Here is a 20,105-nt window from a genome sequence, read left to right as displayed (position 1 = left end):
ACATTCTTTGGTCAGATGAGACCAAGACAAATTTGCTTGGCTGAGATGGAGCCAGTATGTTTGGCACTAACCCGGCCAGGACTACCACATTACCGTCAGGAATAAATGCATAGTTCTGGGACCAAAGCACAGAAGTGGGAGTGTGATGATATGAGACTGCATGGGTGCAAAAGGTGTTGAAGAGGTGACGTTCACAAATGGCAGCACGAATGTCTGTGGATACACCAAAACCCTGGCTGACAAGACAAGACAAGAAACATTTTCCAGCATGGTAAAGATCCAAAGCACGCTGCCAAAAACCACCCAAGAGATTCTAAAGAAGGAAAATGTGAAAACTATCACCTTGTTAAGTATGTCACTTGACTTCAATCCAACAGAGCACTTTTGGGATGTTTTAAAGAGAAAGGTAGAGCAACGCAACCCCTCAGGCATAGAGGAGCTGGATAAAAAAAAATCTCTGAAGAGCAACAGAACATCTCTCCAATAATTTGTGCATCCCCGGTATCCTGAGGAGGAGTGGGTCTGTCATCAGAAATAAAGGTGGATGATTGTGAAGCTTTGGAAAAAAAACTAAGATTTTAATCTCACCATTGAATTTCTATTGTAGGGCCTGTGTTTTTGATATAGTAAATCTAAGCTGTCGGTTTTAAATTTTGCATTACAGCAAATACCTTTCTACTCAACTTTGTAATAATGTAATTATTGACAGGTGATACAATTTATTTTTATTTCTTTATTTGGTAGGGACAGTGCACATTAATGAACGCCTATTTATACAGCAGTGGGCGTACATATGCTGGATTATAGCACAATGCTTATTTAAATCTGCAGTCCCTAGGTAAAAAGAAAAAAAAGACATAACAGTGATACATAAAACAATAAGTCACAATAAAAACATGTTGCAAAAAAGTAATAAAGAAAACATAACAGTGAAACATCTAATAAAACATAGGATAATAGGTCACGATAAAAGGTCAATAGGTCACAATAACAGGACAATACAAAGTGTACACAAAGAAGTTATAGGTCAATGGTCACAAGTCACTTATTATTTAAGTGATTTCACATAGATCGTCCTCCTGTTGTATACTATTTAACCAGAGTCACCAAGTGACAAGAAGTCCTGCAACATATAGTCTGGCTCCAAAAGAACCCTGATCCAAATAAACGCTCCACTAAAAATCCACTAAGTAGCTTTTCCCATAGTTCTTGAACTGAAATAATTAACTAATCATTGACAGTTTTTATTGCTTTGTACTTAAAGGACATATGCGATAATGGTATGAATGTTTTTGTCTCGGGAAAATCCAAAATCACATTTCCTAGTTGTATGCTATGGACATTATTTCTGCATCTCTAGTGAAACGGCTTCGGATCGCTTGTAAATTTTTGGTTTGTAGTGAAGAAAAAAGTCTACATAAGGGAACATTTGATCAAAATACATGTGTTTGTACAATTTTTAATGGGTCTCAAAAACATGATTTCACTGATACGACTGCATAAAAATGCACTTCTCTATATCTGCTAGAGAGTAAGAAGGCCTGAATGAGAAGTGCGTAGGAGAATTAGGATACTGAATGTCTGTGTAAGGTGCAGACCACAACACTGATCTAGCACTTAAGTGTTTTGTAGTGAAACCAATGTGCAGGAGTCTACTATTCATCTCAAGTGTTCCTCCTACTCACAAAGCCTTGAGCTACATTTGGTGTGGTCAGTCCTCATCCCATGCTGGTCCTCTCTCTCTGTCTCTCTTATCTACATGGTCCATGTTCAGAAAGGCACTTTTCCAGCTTCCTTCTGGATTTTGGGAATAGGAAATAGTAAGACTTGAGTGGCAGAAAGAAGACGGCTCGTCCTTGATCCTGTTTGACCGCTTCGCAACAGGGATGTAGGGGGAAGATTTCCAGCGGTGCCGTGCATGTGTGCACACATGTTTCTCATGTGTGGGTGTGTTTTTTTGAGACGTGTTGCTCTGGCACTCACCAGCCAATAATTGCACATAATTGCATCCATTTGTGGGAAAGGCAAAGATGAACATTAGTGAGATCTGTGACACGTTCTGCAAAGTGTTTGTTCCCTCAAGATTAAACAGACTCTTGCGGGTAGTAGATGGAACGTTGTGTGACACATAATGTCAGGTGGTGATGTGTTGGTTACTATGGTGACCGTGGCAGTTGCACCTGCTTTTGTTCAGCTTTGGTTAACACTGAGTACATATACAGTACATACGTACATTTGTCCAACCAACAAGTGTTGTTTGTGGAGCCTAAGTCTTGTAATCCTCTGAGCCACAGAGCTTGATTGTTGTCCGAAAGCATAAATAGATGAGCCGTGAGATGTTATACGTGAGAGACTCTCCACTTTAAGAACCCTGAATAGAACTCTACGCAAAAGTTCTTCAGCACCAAAGATGGCAGTTTTATAACAAATGTCCTAACAGTAATGTTGTTGCAGCGCTGCAAGCACAATGCAACGAAACTGTGCACATGCGTGGTAGAAATCTATCTGGTATATCTGCCTAGAAATGCTTCCGGCTGTTTTCTTTGCTCAACATTTTTACTTACTGTGGGATCATTTTTCTCTGCAGTATAAAGTCCTACACCTGCAGGACAAGTCCTGCACAAGTCTTGCACAACCATGTCTAGAAATAGTCTTTTTTGCATCTTAATAAGTTATATTACTGTAAATCCTAAAAAAGAATAAGAAATGAAAGTTGAATTTCATGGATTATATTAACAACTTGAAGTGCCTACAGGTGTTACCAGGGCTGGAAAAAAGTGGTGGCTCTACATAATATAGATAATTTACTATTTATGTTTCTACTTTGTTGCTTTGTTTATTGCTTGATCTATGGATGAATTGTGATTTACTATTTTAAGCTTAGATTTGGTTAAGTTTTCCGACAAAATCGCACATCATTTATGAATAGTTAGAGTTTTGGGGTTCATATATTTTGCAGCAAAGTCACAAAAGTTGGTATCAGATTTGACTGGTGATTCTATACATGAAGTTCTTGTTTTCTGGTTGCCTTCTATTTTGCAGTTATGGCTGTCTTGCAGTTTGTCTAGATAGGAACCTTGTGTTTGCCCAAAATAGCTCCCCAGGCACATCCCCAACGTGAATGCTCACTAGTGTACCAAAAATGTATTAATCAACTGCTGAAAATTGACCTTAACATTTATTAAAATGTATTTATTTTTAAGAACTGTAAGACATCAGTAGAACAAATAAGCTTGAGCTGGGTATTTCGAGTTGGGTGTTCTCATTTCAGCTTATAAATTTATTCACACACACACAAACATGTCTCAGATTGTGAGATTTTAGCATCTTATTTAAAAATAAAGGTGTGTGCCATTTCCCCTATTGCATTGCTCCCAACTGTTTGATCACCCAGGAAATAATAACCCCCAGCTACCCACAGCAGCCTGTAGCAAGATAATACTGTAAAGAGGTCACCTTTACTGGAAATTTGTTTGTAACTTGGTAACACAATTGATTGAACTGCTGTGAAATCACCACAGTGCTGCAGTTTCATACCAGCAGTGCAATGACAAAGAACAAACCCGACTCAGGGATTGCAGTATTGCTAGTTTTCCTTATTTGCCATCATTTCAGAAATAGCAAATGTGTCATATATTCATGTATGTGCACCTGATTAACAGAGGAACCATAAAATAGCAATAAACCATCAGTGTCCTTTATGTCTGAAACCTATTTCTGTTCTCTTCCCAAACACATAAGATTATTTATCCATGTTTCTGGCTTTGGACTCATAAATCTTTAAGTAATGTCTTCACAAATACAACTTCAATACATAAGAGACCTGAATAACTAATGAATACAACAATACTTTGCTGCCCTGTAGAAAAAGAGTTCATGTGCTCAGAATCTCAGCAGTGAAGCACATAAATTTAACAGTGCCTTGATTAGTACACATTCTGAAAAGAGGTTAGCAGTGCATGTTTGGATGCTTTTAAGGGCCAACAACTATTTCTTGCGCTGTTTAGACGTGTGGGAGGACATCAGTAAAACAGTAACTGCCTCAGCAGCGGTAATATGCTCCCTTTTAAGTGTCTGGACGATACACCTCATTATCTGTGGGGAACAAAAGATGCCACAGACAGGTGATCGTGCTGTGCCTCCGTCATGAGAAACTGACGTTGCTTCAGATGACGCCTGAGAGGGGTAAAAATGTCCTTTCCTTGGATCTCGGCTTTGCATTCCTCCCACGCGTATTTAAGTGGGTGGGACTAAGACAAAAGAGAAAGATGAGAGTGAGGGGAGTGTGGAGATGAGAGAGAACTGGAATGATTTACTAACTCAGATTTTCAAAGATTTCACACCTAAAGATGCACGATTCAAATGGGAAGATAACGAATTTAGTTTTACAGCCTGTCTGTCTCCTCCGCTGGTCATTCAGGCCTGTCAGTCTCTTCATTATTAATTATTTGTTGACCTCTACAGCTCTGTGTAGACTTATTCTCGCTGTTTTTGCCCCTTGAGCATCTCTCTCTCTCTATTTACTGGTTGTGCGAAGTCATATGTGTGAAATCTAGTGGCTTTTCAGACCTTTTATGAGTCCACATTCAAGCGAGGCCAAACCACACAACAATACACAATAGACCGAGCTGTTGCCAATATAACGCCAACGCTCACCAACTGGACTTCCTGGACAGTGGATTCCAAAAGCTAACAAAAAAAAAATTTAAATAAAAAATTAGAAGACACTCTAATGATTGGAGAGGAGTGGAAAAGGCATCAAATGGTTTAAGAAAGAGGTTGTGGGTTGGACAGTTGCAAAACTGGCTAAAACACCTTATGAAAGAACAGCTTGGAAAATAAATCTGACAAAACAAACAGCCATGCTCAAGGTGAATTGGAAGTGGCACAAAATGTCTGGCTTCCAGTTGTGGATGGTTTATAGAAGCCTGACTAGACCATAACTGGTTCAAGGCTGCAAATGTACTGACTTAATACTAATATTATGTATTAATGGCTAGTGCCAAAGGGTTTCTGAAACTGGAAAGTCTCTGAAAAGGATGAAAAAGCTTTCTGTCTTGCTTTTCGGATTAAAATGACACTGAGACTTAATGCATGAAAACACTCATTTCTGTTTTCAGAGGAAACATACGGTCTACACATCCAGTTATATTAATGTCACTTGACAAGGAAACCGTATGAATGAATGTGGTACACGGTTCATTTATTCTGTTCAGCTTGTTGCAGAGCACCACTGCTGGCAAATTACAGCAAAGTATTTTTGAGGCTAATTCTCCCAGCTGTGCACACCTGGATTTAAGCAATTTTCTCCTTACGTATGCTCTCCTGCTGTGTCACATTGCCGGGGAAAGTGTGTTTGAATTGCAGTCCTTGTGTCTAAACTGATTGCCGGTGTGGGTTCAAGTCAGGTTCAGGCTTTTGGCTGATTGAAGACATTCACTGGCTTGTCACAAAGCCAGCATCATTGTGGCTGCGTGATTTTGGGGTGTTTCAGCAATGAAAGTGCATCTCCACTTAAATCTAATGTTGTTGTTTACTGTATTTAGGGCTTTTTCAAAAAACAGGTAGGCAAAGCAGACTTTAGAACCATGTGAATCTAAACAAGTCTTGACTTATAAAACGTAACTAACCTTAAATTAAATATGCAGCATCATACACACATGGACAAAATTGTTGGTATCCCTCGGTTAATGAAAGAAAAACCTACAATGGTCACAGAAATAATTTGAATCTGACAAAAGTAATAAAAAATAAAAATTCTATGAAAATTAACCAATGAAAGGCAGACATTGCTTTTGAACCGTGGTTCAACAGAATTATTTTAAAAAATAAACTCATGAAACAGGCCTGGACAAAAACGATGGTACCCCTAGAAAAGACTGAAAATAATGTGACCATAGGGACATGTTCATGTTGGTGAGATTGGTGGATTTAGGATTTTAATTGTCAAGTGCCGACAATGAATTGTTCCAGCCATTAAATTAGGGTTATTAACTTACAACTTGATCTGAGAAATCCGTTTGTGTTTTCAAGCTTTTCAGGCACTTATTAGATATATCATAGCTTCCAGGAAAAAAAGGAACGGAAGATGTGTCAGATTAGGCTTCAGTGTGTAAATCCTACACTCTCTAAACATACTGTGAAGGGCAGCAAATTATATCACGTCATTATATTAATACAAAACAATAAACATTAGAACCACCTGACAGGTGCAGTCAGTAACATTGATCATCTTGCTATAATGAATGTTTTCCAGCAGCAACAGAATCGGTGCACCTCTGTGTGCATGTCTGAGTCATGATTCAGCTGCTGTTGTTGTTGCAGACGAGATCAGTCTGGAGGGGATGGTGGTGCACAGAGCTGAATGCAGACCAGTCGTCACCGACAACTACATGAAGCTGAAGAAGTGAGTAAACTTGGAAATTGTTCAGCTGAGACGCTGTAGTATGAAAGGTGACTTACCTCAACTCACGTACGATGAATTGAAATCATGATGTCCCTCAGAGTTGCATTAGCTCAGCGTAATCCAAAAATGTGCTGAGGTTAATTGATTATTCTAAATTTGCCCGTAGATGTGAGTGATTGTTTGTCCTGTTTTAAGTTACTGTATTGTTTTCAAGTTATTCTCTTGTTTTTCACTGTGAAGCACTTTGATCACCCTTTGGGCTGTTTTAAAGGGGCTATAGAAATAAACTTTGATTGACTTTGATAATATGCAACAAAGAGAATAGTAGACTGTGAAGTAAAATTTAGCAAAAGTATGTTATAAATTCAAACAACGGTATCAACTCATATTGGGTATAGAATTAAGATACGGTATCAATATTGTACACAAGTACATCGAGTTTTTATTTTGCCAATTCAGCCAAAATGAGTAAAATAATATTATCACAACCTCTCATTGAAGTCACATACATTGTGGGGGTGTAAGTTTAAATCAGTCAAAAGCTGATATTTTAGAGATGTTCCTGCTAAATCTTTAGATAAAATCTGGAGAATAATAAACACACAGATGAAATGCAAAAAGCCACTGGGGCAGCATTTGTTTTCAAGAACTGTGCTGTTCAATTTGCTTCTTTTACCCCTGTAAAACACAAAATCTGTTCAAGTGTTGTGAATTAATTCCAACAAGAGCAGCAAAGTTGTTGACACGGGCATAGTTGCGACCGTTGATTTGTGTACACCACACACTCGAGTCCACTCTGCCTTTTTTTTTTGTTTGTTTTTTTACTGGTTTCCGTCTCCTCTTCATCAGAATATGTTATTCCAGCCAGAGTTAGTGGATGGCATTGCTATAGCAACAGCACTACTGTGGCAGATGCACTGCTACAATACATCCCAAGGCAAACACACAGCACAGTTTACATTAGCGTGAGACCATGTCTGTGTCAGCCATCGAATCTGTACAGCACACTGAATACTAAAGGAAAGTGTTTAGGGCTTAAAGTATAAAAAAAGTGTTCCTCCTCATCCTCCAGCACTTTCCTGTGACCGTCTCATGTCAGCCGCCCTCAAAAACAAATGTCTGTGTGCTGATCCACTGGCTGGACTTCCTCTGATGTTACAGGATGGTAATATTTGTCTGCAGTATTTCATTGCAGACTCAGGAAAAAAAAAACTTGGCTTTTGGATCACGCTTCATAATCTCCCATTTGGACGGCAGCTGACAAATGTCCCTCCATCATTGCAGGCTACAGAATATGAAGGACATTATGTTATCATTGTGGCGTCTGTCTGTGAATGTGTGTGTGGAAACAATTCAAGAACAGTCTTTGCCACGTTATTTTCCATATCAATTATTTAGTCAAATCAAACAAAAGTATGTGTTATTTTCACAGAGTTGTATTTGTGTTTATGCTTTGTCTTTTTTTAAACACCACGTTTGAAATCAGATTTTTCCACAAATTAGTGTTCCAAAAGCAACAAAAAAAAGAGGTATGCATAGTATCAGCCATAGACTGTAATGCATCGGTAAGCTTCACAAATGGACTGTTCGTTGTTAATGTATCATTAAGATTGTGTTATAGTCATTATGGCAGCTGCCCTGCCTTGTGTTTGACATTTCAGTCATTGCTGCTTCACTCGGTCATCAGTCTAAATAAAACGTCTTCAATGATTGGCTGAGTCGAGACGAATGAAAGTCAAGAAAAAATAAATAGAAAGCGGAATATCTTTGAACAGAGCAGCTGCCATGGCTTGTTTCTGTTCATTGAAACTCAAGGTGCTGACAGCTGTCTTTGTGCCAATAGGCAAATCTGTCAGCAGAGATCAAGTTAGATGATAGAAACACAAAGCAAACATTCTCTCTATCTGTGTGTCAGGTTGCAGATTAAAGAGTCCGTCAAGCCTCAGCGTTTGTCGCAGCAGCTGGAGAGAGCCATCACCACTGTCTTTAAGCCTGTGGCCAACCACGATTTCAATGTGAGAAGTAATATCAGCTGTATGTGTGTGTGGGTGTGTGACCAGTTTGATTCAAAAACACAATATCACTCGACCTATAAGGCGGTGTTGTATTTAGAATGATTTAAAGCAGAGTAGAAACTAACGGAGCATGAAGGTTGCTGCAGGGTAAATAAGAAGTAATGTAGAGGGCAGACAGTCTGAAGCACCTATTTTATGTCAGTTGTTGAAGAAGTATTCAAAAGTACTAGAATCAGAATCCGCTTTAATGACCAAGTACTTACACAGCGTACAAGGATTTTGGTTTCGGCTGGTGGTGTCACTCTAGGAATAAGGAGAGAGAATAATTAAAAACTAGAAAGAAGAAGAGAAAAAAATAGTAGTAATAAAAATAGATATAACACAATATGTACCCATATTTACAGAGCTAGAAAGGAATATATAAACACAGTAGTGCAAATAATAATGTCAATTTAAAAATGCTCCATTGCAGGTAAAATTCATGTCTGAAAAATCCTACTTGACTGAAAATGCATTTACAGTAAAATGTACTTAAAAGTACTAAAGTAAAAGTACAGGTTGGGTTGCTCTGACTGATACATTACTATATATGACATTGTTAGATTGTTAATGGTAAATGTCAGTGTTTCAGCAACATGTTCCTGTTCTAGTTGCAGTCGGTGCAACAAGTTTGAATTACTTTCTACACAGTCTTCAATAGAGGAACAGTAGATAAATCTATGGGGCACTAATAAGATTAATGACAAGGAAAGACAAAAAAACAATGTTCTGATCCACAAATGTGAATTTTTTTCTTAGATTTTTAAGGAAATGACACCATATTTGAGATTTGAGGTTGTGAAAATTACCATTTAGCGACCTGTTAGCAATGTGAGTCCGACTACATGCTGCTTTTTGAAGCCAAATTTTTTGGAAACCACTGGTTTAAGCTCTGACCATGTGTCATATTTTAAAAGCTTGTTTTATTATCCATTGTGTAAAATCCTCAACTTTAAATTAACTAAAGCTGTCAGATAAATGTAGCGGAGTGGAAATTACAACATTTCCCTCTGAAATGTACTGAATAGAAGCATAAAGTAACATAAAATGGAAATGCTCAAGCAGCGCACATGTACCTCAAAACTACTCTATACAAAAACCCAAAGTTATCATCATGCACGACTTTTTGATATGTGATCCTGAAGAAAACACTAGTCGCATGGAAGGTGTTCTAGCTTCTGACGGGGGCTCGTAGTGATTCACTTCAGTTTACTCCTGTGTGAAATTCAACCAAAAAAACCCGCAAAAAACAGCTAATTTCCCAACTCATCCTCTGATTTGGTCCTCAGCAAATTACTATAGGCTTGAAAAACCTCCCTGGGTCGATTAATCAGTAAGTAGACAACTTCTGCCATTTGAATCAAACAAGAATGGTCTTTTAACATCTACTCTAGAAATATTTCAGCTGTCACTATCGTTAGTCACAATATTGAGTTTGATTCTAAGGTGGAATATGTGAAGAAGAAGAAGTCCGAGGGGAAGATGGTGAGGGCTGAGCGGCAGGTGGTGTTGGACATGCTCTTCTCCGCCTTCGAGAAGCACCAGTATTATAACATTAAGGACCTGGTGGACATCACAAAACAACCTGTGGTGAGCAGCATGCATGCGCACACAAACGTATAACACACAACAATATAACTGGGAAAAAAAACAACAAAAAAAACAATACACCTGCCCACTATTCACCTTGCTTTGTTAAATTTGAACAAATCGCCCACGGGATGACGTTCGCGCCTGCTCACACTATCTGTTGTGGCTGAAATTTGGGCCAATACGTGCATGCACGCACGCACACACACATTCACACAGACACACACAAACATGGGATGAATCGATACCGTGCAGGGGATTCGTTCCAGCTCGCAGTGAACAGCAATGTGTAGGTGCTGATGAGACCTTGAGGTCCTCCTCTCCCTCTGATTGCATCTGATTGCATAACCATCGGCTGAGTAGGAGTCAAACGCCCCAATACACTCCACACCACCGTTTCTCTCCTAAAGCACTTGGCTAACACTCAAATTAACTGAACTAAAGTAACCGAAATGCCCATTATGAAAAAAAGCCTCGCTGTTATTCATCAGGTAGAGTGGCTGCATCTTTACTAGCTCAACAGAGACACCCAGTGTTTGATGCGAAGAAGCAAACCGCACTGCTGGATCGTCTGCTGCTCTCATCATGACAGACTATCTTTCACAGCGACTGCTCTGTTAGAAAAGAGGTCTGTGTTTTGTAGGTATAAAAATAGTGATACAAGCAGTCACATCAGCACTAGCATGAAACTGGCATGATGTCGATCTCAAAAAGGGGCTAAAAATATCCTACCAGGGTCTTCAAGTCACAGGGATTTCGCACCAAACACAGACCGGGATGGACCACTGCTGGCAAGGTGTGAATGGAAATAATAATAATAATAATAATAATAATAATAATAATAATAATAATAATAATAATAATAATAATAATAATAATAATAATAATAATAATAATAATAGCTTTATTTGTATAGTACCTTTCAGAAGAACATTCACAAAGTGCTTTGACAGGTAGCACATAGTGATAAAAGAGAAATAAAAGAGAACTGTACTGGGAGGCGAGTCTATAAAACTGGGTTTTACGAAGTGATTTAAAAGAATTTACCGATTCGACGAGCCTCATCTCCTCAGCCAGGTCGTTCCAAAGCCGAGGGGCCTGATGGAGAAGGCCCGGTCACCCTTGGATTTAAGCCTCTACTTTGGAACAGCTAGGAGGGATCCACCCAAGGATCTAAGGCTGCATGAGGGGACGTATGGGGTTAGCATGTTTAAAATATAGCCAAGGGCAAGACCCTGGCAAGCTTTACAAGTGATCAGCAAAATCTTAAAATCAATTCTAAAACGGACAGGGAGCCAGTGGAGGGAAGCTAGAACAGGGGAGATGTGATATCGTCTGTTAAAACCAGTAAGAATCCTAGCTGCTGTGTTCTGGACCAATAATGACTATGGAGAATAAGCAAGGCGTTGCTTGTGCCAGCCTGTACTTGTTTCCTTTAATATTAGTTGCTCCTCTGATTAATTTTTGATTAAATTAATATTAAGTGGGCTGAGGAGGAAGAAAATTCTTTTTTGTTCCATGACAGAAAAGGTTTGAGAACCTCTAACTCAAAGGAACAGTGTGATTTATTCTGGGAAATCCATTATTTTCTCTCTTGCAGATTGTTAAATGAGGCTACCGCCAGCAGCTACTTGGCTTCACTACAATACAGGGCAAACAGCTAGTATTTGCCAAAAAAACTGATATATTTTCTGGACAGACTTTGATAAAAAGTTTATATCACAGTCATGTCTGTCTATGTAATGCTACAGCTTGCATTTGGCTAATTTAATTTCCAATTAACAGCTAAAGTGTTACCAGTTTAATCAATTAATCTGCTAATTTAATGTTTTTCTTTAAGAAAAAACACAAAATATCTTTGGGTTCTGGACAAAACTTTTCATGTGAGGACATCGTGTTGGTGTTTAAAGAATATTTTTCTAAATTTTCCCAAAACATGCGGCACATGTGCATAAATACAGTCACATGTAATGATTTGTAGTTTCTCCTCTCTGGTGCAGACCTACCTTAAGGAAATAATGCGAGAAATTGGGACATACAACAGCAAGGGAGTTCACAAAAGCACCTGGGAACTGAAGCCGGAGTACCGACACTACCATTCTGCCGAGGAAGAGGAGGAGATGCAGACTTTGTGAAGTGAGAAACGGATGAACTTTTGAGAAATAAACATAGCAAGGAATTCAGGTTTTGCAGCTTGTAATCTTTAAGTTGACTTAATTGTGTGTAAAAGTCTGCTGTGCACAAGCTAACATAGAACCTTTACATAAATAAACATGTATATTGATTTTTTTTTGAGCTAGCTTTAAGTTTTTGGAAGTTTGGAGTTGATTTCATTGAATATCTGATGATTTGACCTAAAATTTGGTGCTCTGTTACACAGGGCTTAGTGTTAGCCCTGCTAGCAACAGTCACATTTCAGTCAGGTGTTTTTTCAGTTTATGTATCTAGGAAACCAAGCACTTCAACATTTCACCATATGGATATAGATGCTGGAGTTGGTGGTTATCAGATTATTCAGTTTTGCTTGTTTAACCAGTAAATGTCAAGTATAAATATGTATGTTGTGATAGTGTTTATTTTTCCTTTCTTGGTGTTTTCAACAGAATCAAACATTAACCCTCATGTTGTCCTGCGGGTCAAATTGACCCGTTTTAAAGTTTGAAAGTGTGGTAAAAAATACATTTTCACAGTGAAAATTTTTTTGGTGGGAAAAAAAATGTTAAAAAAATCTTTAAGAACATTCACAAAAAAAAAAAATCAACCAACATCCAGCGAATTTTTTTGTGAATGTTCTTAAAGAAAATTAAACAGTTTTACCGATATATATGTAATCAGTTTAGATATTTTGAGATTTTTTTGGGGGGAGATTTTTACTTTTTTTTAAAAAAATATTTACAAGAGTTGTCTTGCCAAATTTGGGGGATTTTTTAAAATAAAACTTTTAAGGGAAACTCTTAAGGAATTATTGGTATTTCCTTCCTGAAGGTTTTGCAAATTTTCTTCAGACAAGGAAACAGAGTTTTTGGTGCCCGTAAATGAAGACAACTCTCTTCTAGTCATGGCACATTTCTCTATAAGTGTTACTATGGCAACTGTGAACAGCCTTAAACTACGTATGTTCACAAGGCAGAAACCTGCTGCTGCTGAGTTTCTGACCGCACCCCAACTAATGGGAAATGTGTCGACGGGTGTTCTGTAAAGCACAGGCCTGTTCAGGGTGAAAGCAGTGGTTTTTGATTTGACTTTTTAAATGAAGATGTGTCAAGTATGCAACAGCCACAGGGGAATACAGTAACAACTATGGATTGATCACAGCTTTGATAGGTCAGAAAATGTGAACCAATCTTTATCTGTCTCACAGACATCTGCGTCTATATGGAACAGCCTCACTTAACTTGCCACAGAACCCTTGAATCTAATAGCTGATAAAAAGCTCTTTTGGCACAAGTAATCTTAAACATGAATTATCTCTAGTTGTGTGGGTCAGCTAGTTAAGGTCTAAACCCACACCAGTCACTGGTTGGACTGATCTGGTGTTTGAAGTCATCAGGCTGCTTCCAATTTACATCACGAATGTTCGGTCCAGAGAAGCATGAGATTAGATGTCCAGAGTTGGTTTAACTTGTCAGAAAGGCAATAAATCTGCGACTGAATTTAACATGTGAACGTCTTCCTTGAAATTAATGAAACCGAAAGTAGTGGCATTTCATTTTATTGTCAAATTAAAACAGAAGTCATTTAACTGTAGATGGAATCTTATTTAATGGAACCCACACACCAAGAGGTCTGGAGATGTTAACCTGCATGGATCGTTGCTAAAAGAGTACACTGAGACGAAAAAAAAAATACATTTTTTTTTTCCAGTCAAAGTCAGAGCTTCACTCACTGTCCTACCTGGTAGTTCAATCCTGGGACAAAAATCAAACACAGCAAAGGTTGAAAAGAATAAGTTAAAACTATTCGGTGATCAATCATGTTTGATTCCTCCAGCTTTGGGAGTAGTACTGTGGTTCATAATGTGAATATGTAAGAAATCGAACAAGGATGTATCCGTTCAGACATGATGCAAAGTCGTGCTCCATCAGTTTCCTTGTGGGCCGCTTGGGAAGTAGCAGATGTAGTTACTGTGAGAAAGAGGAACACGGGTTATAATTTGTCCAGTTATGATTTCATTTCCGTCAAGCAACCTTGTACAGCTAAACAATATGCAGGCTGGAAAATGGAACAGTGATAGCTATGACTAGCATATGAAATGTTAGCCAACAAAAACACATACTTTAGATGAGTAATGTAAGAATTACCCAAGTCTTTCTACTGCCAAATCACAAAAGTAAATGTGTCCATGTTGCTTGACAGCATTTGTATTTCTACAGACTCAACACTTACGCATTTCTCAATTTCCAGACCATCCTTGAAGAAAATCATGTATGGTGTGACCTCATCTGGACGGTAATCCAGCAGACCCACAGTGCCGACTGGGTTCATACTCTCTCCTGTGAAAAACTGCAGGGAAACACACATCAGAAGTCATCTATTAACATAGTGTACAAAAAGATATAATCTGAGTCAACAGATACCAATTATTAGTCATCAAGGAGACATAACGCACTATCAGACGATACTCATTTGCAGTAAAAATAGAAATAATGTTGGGAAAATTCAGAACATAAGACTATGAAGAAGTGGCTTTGTTTGTTTTACATCTGTGTGATTTAAAGAACAACATTTATCCTCAAGTTATTCCTTGTCACATGCAACCAGTCAGTGCGGTGGGGAGGACTTTGCTTAAACAAAGACAGCTGCATCAGCACTAAAGTAGTGCATATAAATATTATTTTACCAAGAATCTCTTTAAGTAAAAGTAGGACACATTACAACATTTAGACGGATTGTCATTTTAGATCATCAGGGCTCTAGTGTAGAACCACAGACCACCGAGACTAACATAAATTGTGCAATGTATTATTGGCTCGTGGCCTGACACTAAAAAGATTTTTGGTCACAGTTGTGACCAAAGCGGGGACAATCAGATTCTATGCCCAGCTGCTGAGAGAATCCTACTTGAACAATGCTAATATAGTCAAAAAAGAGGTACCTTTGACTAAGTCAGAGATCACCTTTATGAAACAGAATGGGTTAAATGTTCTAAACTTTTATCCGCACCTTTATTTCAGTTTACATTCACAAAATGTGTTAAGGAATGTGTGTGGGAGCTGAAAAACATGACACAACTTTAAGTATAACGCACATAGAAAATACTTTGGGCACCTAAATTATGTTTGATAAAGTAAGGTACACCAGTGCAATCACTGTAAAGAGTCTGCAGCCCTGATCGGTGACCCCTACTGTCCACTGTAAATTAATTTTAATCAACTTTCCTTGACACAACACATGTATAGTTACCTGGAAATTCTTGAAGTTTCCCATTATGGCCTTGACTCCTGCTGGGGCATTGGCCTTGAAGGCATCCACTTTCTCTGGGTTGGTTTCTTCCAGTTTGGCCTTAACGCTGGACATGAAGAGTGATATTTGTCACTGTGTGATATTATGTTTGATCCAAAATACCACATAGTTGCAAATGCAGGGGCACCAATCCAACTTTCCTTCCTAATACCTAAAGTCTAGGTACCGGTTGACAAACTGCAGAGCTTACACACGTGATTACTTCAAATTTGAACATCTCTTTCCTCAGTGCATTGAGTCTTTAGCACTAATACTCACGCCTTCATATACTCTTTGATGTATGCCGTGTATGACTTCTTCTCAAAGCCAGTCTCCTGCAGCTTATGGTTGAGGACGATGTCGACACCAGAGACAGAACTTGACTCGTTGGACTCTTGTACTTCTTCAGCAGAGGCGTTGCCTCCAAGTAAAGAGTCATCGATGTCGTCGCTGGTCCTAGTGATGGTCTAGACACATCAGGCAGAGGAGCAAGGACAACCAAGACAGGAAGGGAGAACATCAATTTTTGGTAAAAAAAAAAAAAAAAACAGAGAATATGATAAATGATAAAGCATCTGACAGGCAGGAGAGGATAGATGTATGGCCGATGGTCAGCGTTATGTGACCATGATGCTATACAGCTGGCTCAACGGTGTGGGAATTAGCTTCACTCTTCTATTGATGACAAACTTGTTGCTAATTAACACTGGCATGTGAATCTGTAATTCAATTATGAACATTTGGAGGCTGCTAACTGTGTTTGTACACTACTCTTGCTTACAGGAGGGAAAGAAAAAAGATTCAACAAGAACTCTGTACGCACCAGAATTCACACAACCCCAGCCATTTAGTAAAGCGTGCATCTCTAAACACAACCTCAGTCTTAAATGGCAATACTTCATAATTCACAGCGCGAGACTGGTTTTATTCTGCTTAGGGCTTCAAGCAGTCAAGTTTGTTCCTCTCCTGTGATTCATCCTAACAGCAGTGATGTCACCTACAGAAAATGCCATTCACAACACACACAATGAGTCCCAAGTGTTAACTCCAGGTTCTTCTATTTTTAAAATGAACTTTTTTCTTTTTCCAACTTCTTTCATTGTAACTGTGACTTACTACACAAGTTGTTTTTGAGTTATTTCTGCTTCAGGTCAGTTACGCTGTTTGACAGAGATGCAGGCTTCTATAATGCCGTGGAAAATGACCCCACAGTACAAATGTGACTGAGCAAATGAAGCATCAGAAACTAAAGTTCAGGTGGTTGAGCTGTTCAGTCATCTTAGTAGTTTAATGTTTTGGGTGTGTGCCCGTGACACTACATCACAAACGTCATAATAGAAATTTTACTGGAGGCAGTGCCAGGAACAGTCAGTTGAATGGGGTATATCAGTATACATACGTTTAATATGGCCTAGCTTTAGGCCAAACGTGTACAGAAAACCTCTCGATTCTGACCATACATTAATCCCATCTACTAACTCACCTTTCCTTCAACTTCGATGAAGAGTCCGTCGTGGGTTTCTGTAATTTTGTAGATATCTGAGAACATCTCATCACCTGTAGAAAAAAGTACAGATAAAAGAATTTATTTTCCAAAAAGTCGTTATCCAGGCTAACATCTGGTTGTGCCAAGAACTAACAGAAACACATTCAATAGACAGCAAGCCTAGCTGCTTGGTGAGAATCACATAAAATGGGAGAGATTCGTGTTCAATTAGGAGATAAAGTAAATGGAAACACGAAATGTGTAGCACATTTCCGAGGAAGCACTGCTAATGCTAACTCTAGAAAAATCCGCCAGACAAAAATAACACAGCAGCTAACAGCTACATGATGCCTAAAGTCCACATACAAGGCGCTACTTCAGCATGACTAACCCCTACATGAATATCCTGAACCACCGGCCCGTACTGCACCACGCTAACATTCGGGGCACTTTTCCAGATTTACACAACTTTCGCCCCAGGCTACGAGCTAACCGACCGCCGCATCACCAGCTAGCAAACAGGGTGGCTAACGCTCGGCAGACTCCGATTGTCTGTACAGTTTTTGATTAGCATCCGGCTAGCGCTAACTTCCCAACGGCAACACGAGTTTGCTAGCTAGCCAGGCTAACTGTCTCATAAAACATCTAAACACAGGCAAAATAACCGCCGCGACTGTACCGCTACCTATTACACATGAGAGACAACACAAATGACGACTACTTACCGGTTATTATGCACTTGTAGATGATCATTTTGCTGGTTCGGTGTTGAGTCTTCCGAAGACAGAGCGTAGGCCAACCGCTCTAACAGCACGGGAGAGGAAAAAGAGCGACGAGGCCGCGAGGCGCCGTATTTACATCCTGCTGACGTCAGTGTGATTCGTCCACGGCAGGAAGCTCTGCTGCCCCCTCGCCTGGTGGACAGACGTGGTACTGCACAAGCATACTTGTGCTCGAACTGTTCATTAGGAAAAGGTATTTGCTAGTTCCTACTAAAGGATCTAACTGGGTCCGTGTACCCCAATCCGTGTATGGTTCGCTCATTCGTTTTTCCATTTCAAAATAAAATGAGGAAAAAAATAATCGATCTGTTTTTTTTTGTTTTCTCGTTTAAAAATTAAATTCGAAAAACAAAAGTAGAGAAAGAAAAAAACGCTGCGTTTTTACAAATTTTAAAGTTTAAACAAAAGAAAAAGCGTTTTCCTATTTGGAAGCTGCCGGCAGAACCGGAAATCAAAGTCATAACTCGTGGCGACTTGACGTCAGTTCTCTGTCCCAAACTCAGCAACACGTACTTTGAAAACACGAAGACATGTTTGTCTTATTTAGAGGAAGTAGACGCATCACACTGAAAGCTCATGATCTCAGTGTGAATAAATTTGCTTTAATATTTCAAGTAAGTATTTTTAAGTATTAAAATGTGAAGAGCTCTGGCGATTCCAGTTTAATCAGTTGAACTGTTGATAGTTTCTGTCATATATGCAGATATATGTTTGGTTTTGCATTCATTAATGTTCATACTTGGCGCAGTTTTAAAAAGTGTATGCGCATCTCCTATATCTATTACGGTAGCACGAGTAAGCCCAGAGCTACGGGAGCCGCAAGGTTAATGTTATTGACTGTCAGTGCTAATGCACGTACCTGATGCCTGCTCGTGAGAATAAACATCCTCACGCCACCAAACGCCTCTCAACTTCTTACAAAACATATTACAGTTTCCATCTCCAGATGTTTCGTCGCAGGTTCGTCCTGACCACACCTGACTGTGTGTGAAATGAAGATACTTGATAAAGAAGACGCCGAAAAACGTCGGCATCACTACTTAATAAAGTCTACATCCATGTAAATATCACCTGCAGACAGTAAAAAGAAATGTGCTGGTAGCAATAAAAAACACGTTTTTTTTTTTTTATGAACGGTGAGAGGAAACGATGGAATCCAGAGATAAAATCAGAGACCACAGTCTGACTCATCATGCCACCGATCAGTCTGATAAACATCCCGCTTCATCCACATAGATCTTTGTCATCCTGTCAGGTGTTGAACACCTGGTGATTGTTCAGGAAACACGTTCAGGTTAACTGGGGATAATCACAACTTAACACAGGCTGCCTGGTTAATAACGAGCCACTAAACTAATTAATGTCTCACCAAGAAAACCCACAGCATAGAAGCTCGTCCACTGCTGTGTGTTAGTCTGAGTTAAGTGGAACAGATCCAGAGCAGAACTTCAGGTTTAACTCGGGTTTGTTCTCAGAAACGCTCAGACCCTCAGCAGCCTCCCATCAGAACAACATGCAGCAGAACATCAGCTGGATCTGATAAAATACATCAGAACAACACGCAGCAGAACATCAGCTGGATCTGATAAAATACATCAGAACACGCAGCCGAACATTAGCTGGATCTGATAAAATACATCAGAACATGCAGCAGAACATCAGCTGGATCTGATAAAATACATCAGAACAAACTGAGACCGTGTTGTTAAAACTAGTCACTCAGAAAACAATAAAACACGTTCAGTCCTCCATCCTAACCGTCATTTCAGAGCATGTTAACCGCTGACAATGGAAGGGATCCGATCTGGTCAAAACAAACAATATATTTGTGACTTTCCAAAAACTCTGGCTGGTTTAGAAATGACAAAAAGATACTTTTAAAGACATCGCAGAGGAAGACCAGAATACTTCCAGTACTGCAGTCTGAGTGATTAAACTACGCAGGTAGTTTGTGTTATATTTTTGTAATCCTTTTTACATCCTTGTGAAGATGTTTATCAGACTGATCGGTGATGATGAGTCAGACTGTGGTCTGCAATTTTATCTCTGGATTCCATCGTTTCCTCTCACCATTTGTAAAAAATATGTTTGTTTTTTTTAAATTCGCCAGCACATTTCTTTTTTATTGTCTGTAGATGATATTAACATGGATACAGACTTTATTAAGTAGTGATACCGACGTTTTTCAGCGAGGTCTTCTTTATCTGGTATCTTTATTTCACACACAGCCAGGTCTAAGTCTGGACAAATCTGAGGACGAAACATCTGGAGACGTAAACTATCACCAGTTAACCTGATCACCAGTTAAACTGGAACAGCGGCACCAGTATGACCAGTATCCCGTT

General features: G+C 39.1%; 2 protein-coding genes across 2 annotated transcripts in view; one reads left to right on the top strand and one right to left on the bottom strand.

Moving 5' to 3' along the window:
* LOC111564554 (general transcription factor IIF subunit 2-like) overlaps window positions 1-12,607 on the top strand; it is a 48,221-nt gene extending 35,614 nt beyond the window's left edge. The window contains exons 5-8 of the mRNA XM_023264200.3: window positions 6,325-6,406; window positions 8,322-8,421; window positions 9,907-10,050; window positions 12,051-12,607. Coding sequence (XP_023119968.1) covers window positions 6,325-6,406; window positions 8,322-8,421; window positions 9,907-10,050; window positions 12,051-12,185 — 461 coding nt within the window. The 3' untranslated portion in view covers window positions 12,186-12,607. The remainder of the gene's footprint in view (window positions 1-6,324; window positions 6,407-8,321; window positions 8,422-9,906; window positions 10,051-12,050) is intronic.
* A 1,139-nt stretch (window positions 12,608-13,746) lies between these two features.
* tpt1 (tumor protein, translationally-controlled 1) lies at window positions 13,747-17,857 on the bottom strand. Its single transcript, XM_023264198.3, has 6 exons — window positions 17,704-17,857; window positions 16,976-17,049; window positions 15,772-15,959; window positions 15,454-15,559; window positions 14,437-14,553; window positions 13,747-14,174 (listed from the first exon to the last, which is right to left on the bottom strand). The coding sequence occupies exons 1-6, from the start codon at window positions 17,729-17,731 to the stop codon at window positions 14,172-14,174; spliced, it is 516 nt and encodes a 171-aa protein (XP_023119966.1). The 5' UTR covers window positions 17,732-17,857; the 3' UTR covers window positions 13,747-14,171.
* Window positions 17,858-20,105: the final 2,248 nt, after the last annotated feature.

The sequence above is a fragment of the Amphiprion ocellaris genome, chromosome 11 (genome assembly GCF_022539595.1).
Source record: "Amphiprion ocellaris isolate individual 3 ecotype Okinawa chromosome 11, ASM2253959v1, whole genome shotgun sequence".
Lineage (NCBI taxonomy): Eukaryota > Metazoa > Chordata > Actinopteri > Pomacentridae > Amphiprion > Amphiprion ocellaris.
Note: the sequence above shows the minus strand (reverse complement) of the source record. Positions and strands in the feature narration are given on the sequence as shown.

Bases quoted from the DNA above. Each gene is read 5' to 3' on its own strand.
- tpt1 (XM_023264198.3), bottom strand. From the start codon at position 17,731: ATGATCATCTACAAGTGCATAATAACCG. The intron at 17,050-17,703 runs GTAAGTAGTCGT...TTTTTTCTACAG, and splicing joins CTACAAGTGCATAATAACCG to GTGATGAGATGTTCTCAGAT. The intron at 15,560-15,771 runs GTGAGTATTAGT...CTTCATGTCCAG, and splicing joins ATCAAAGAGTATATGAAGGC to CGTTAAGGCCAAACTGGAAG.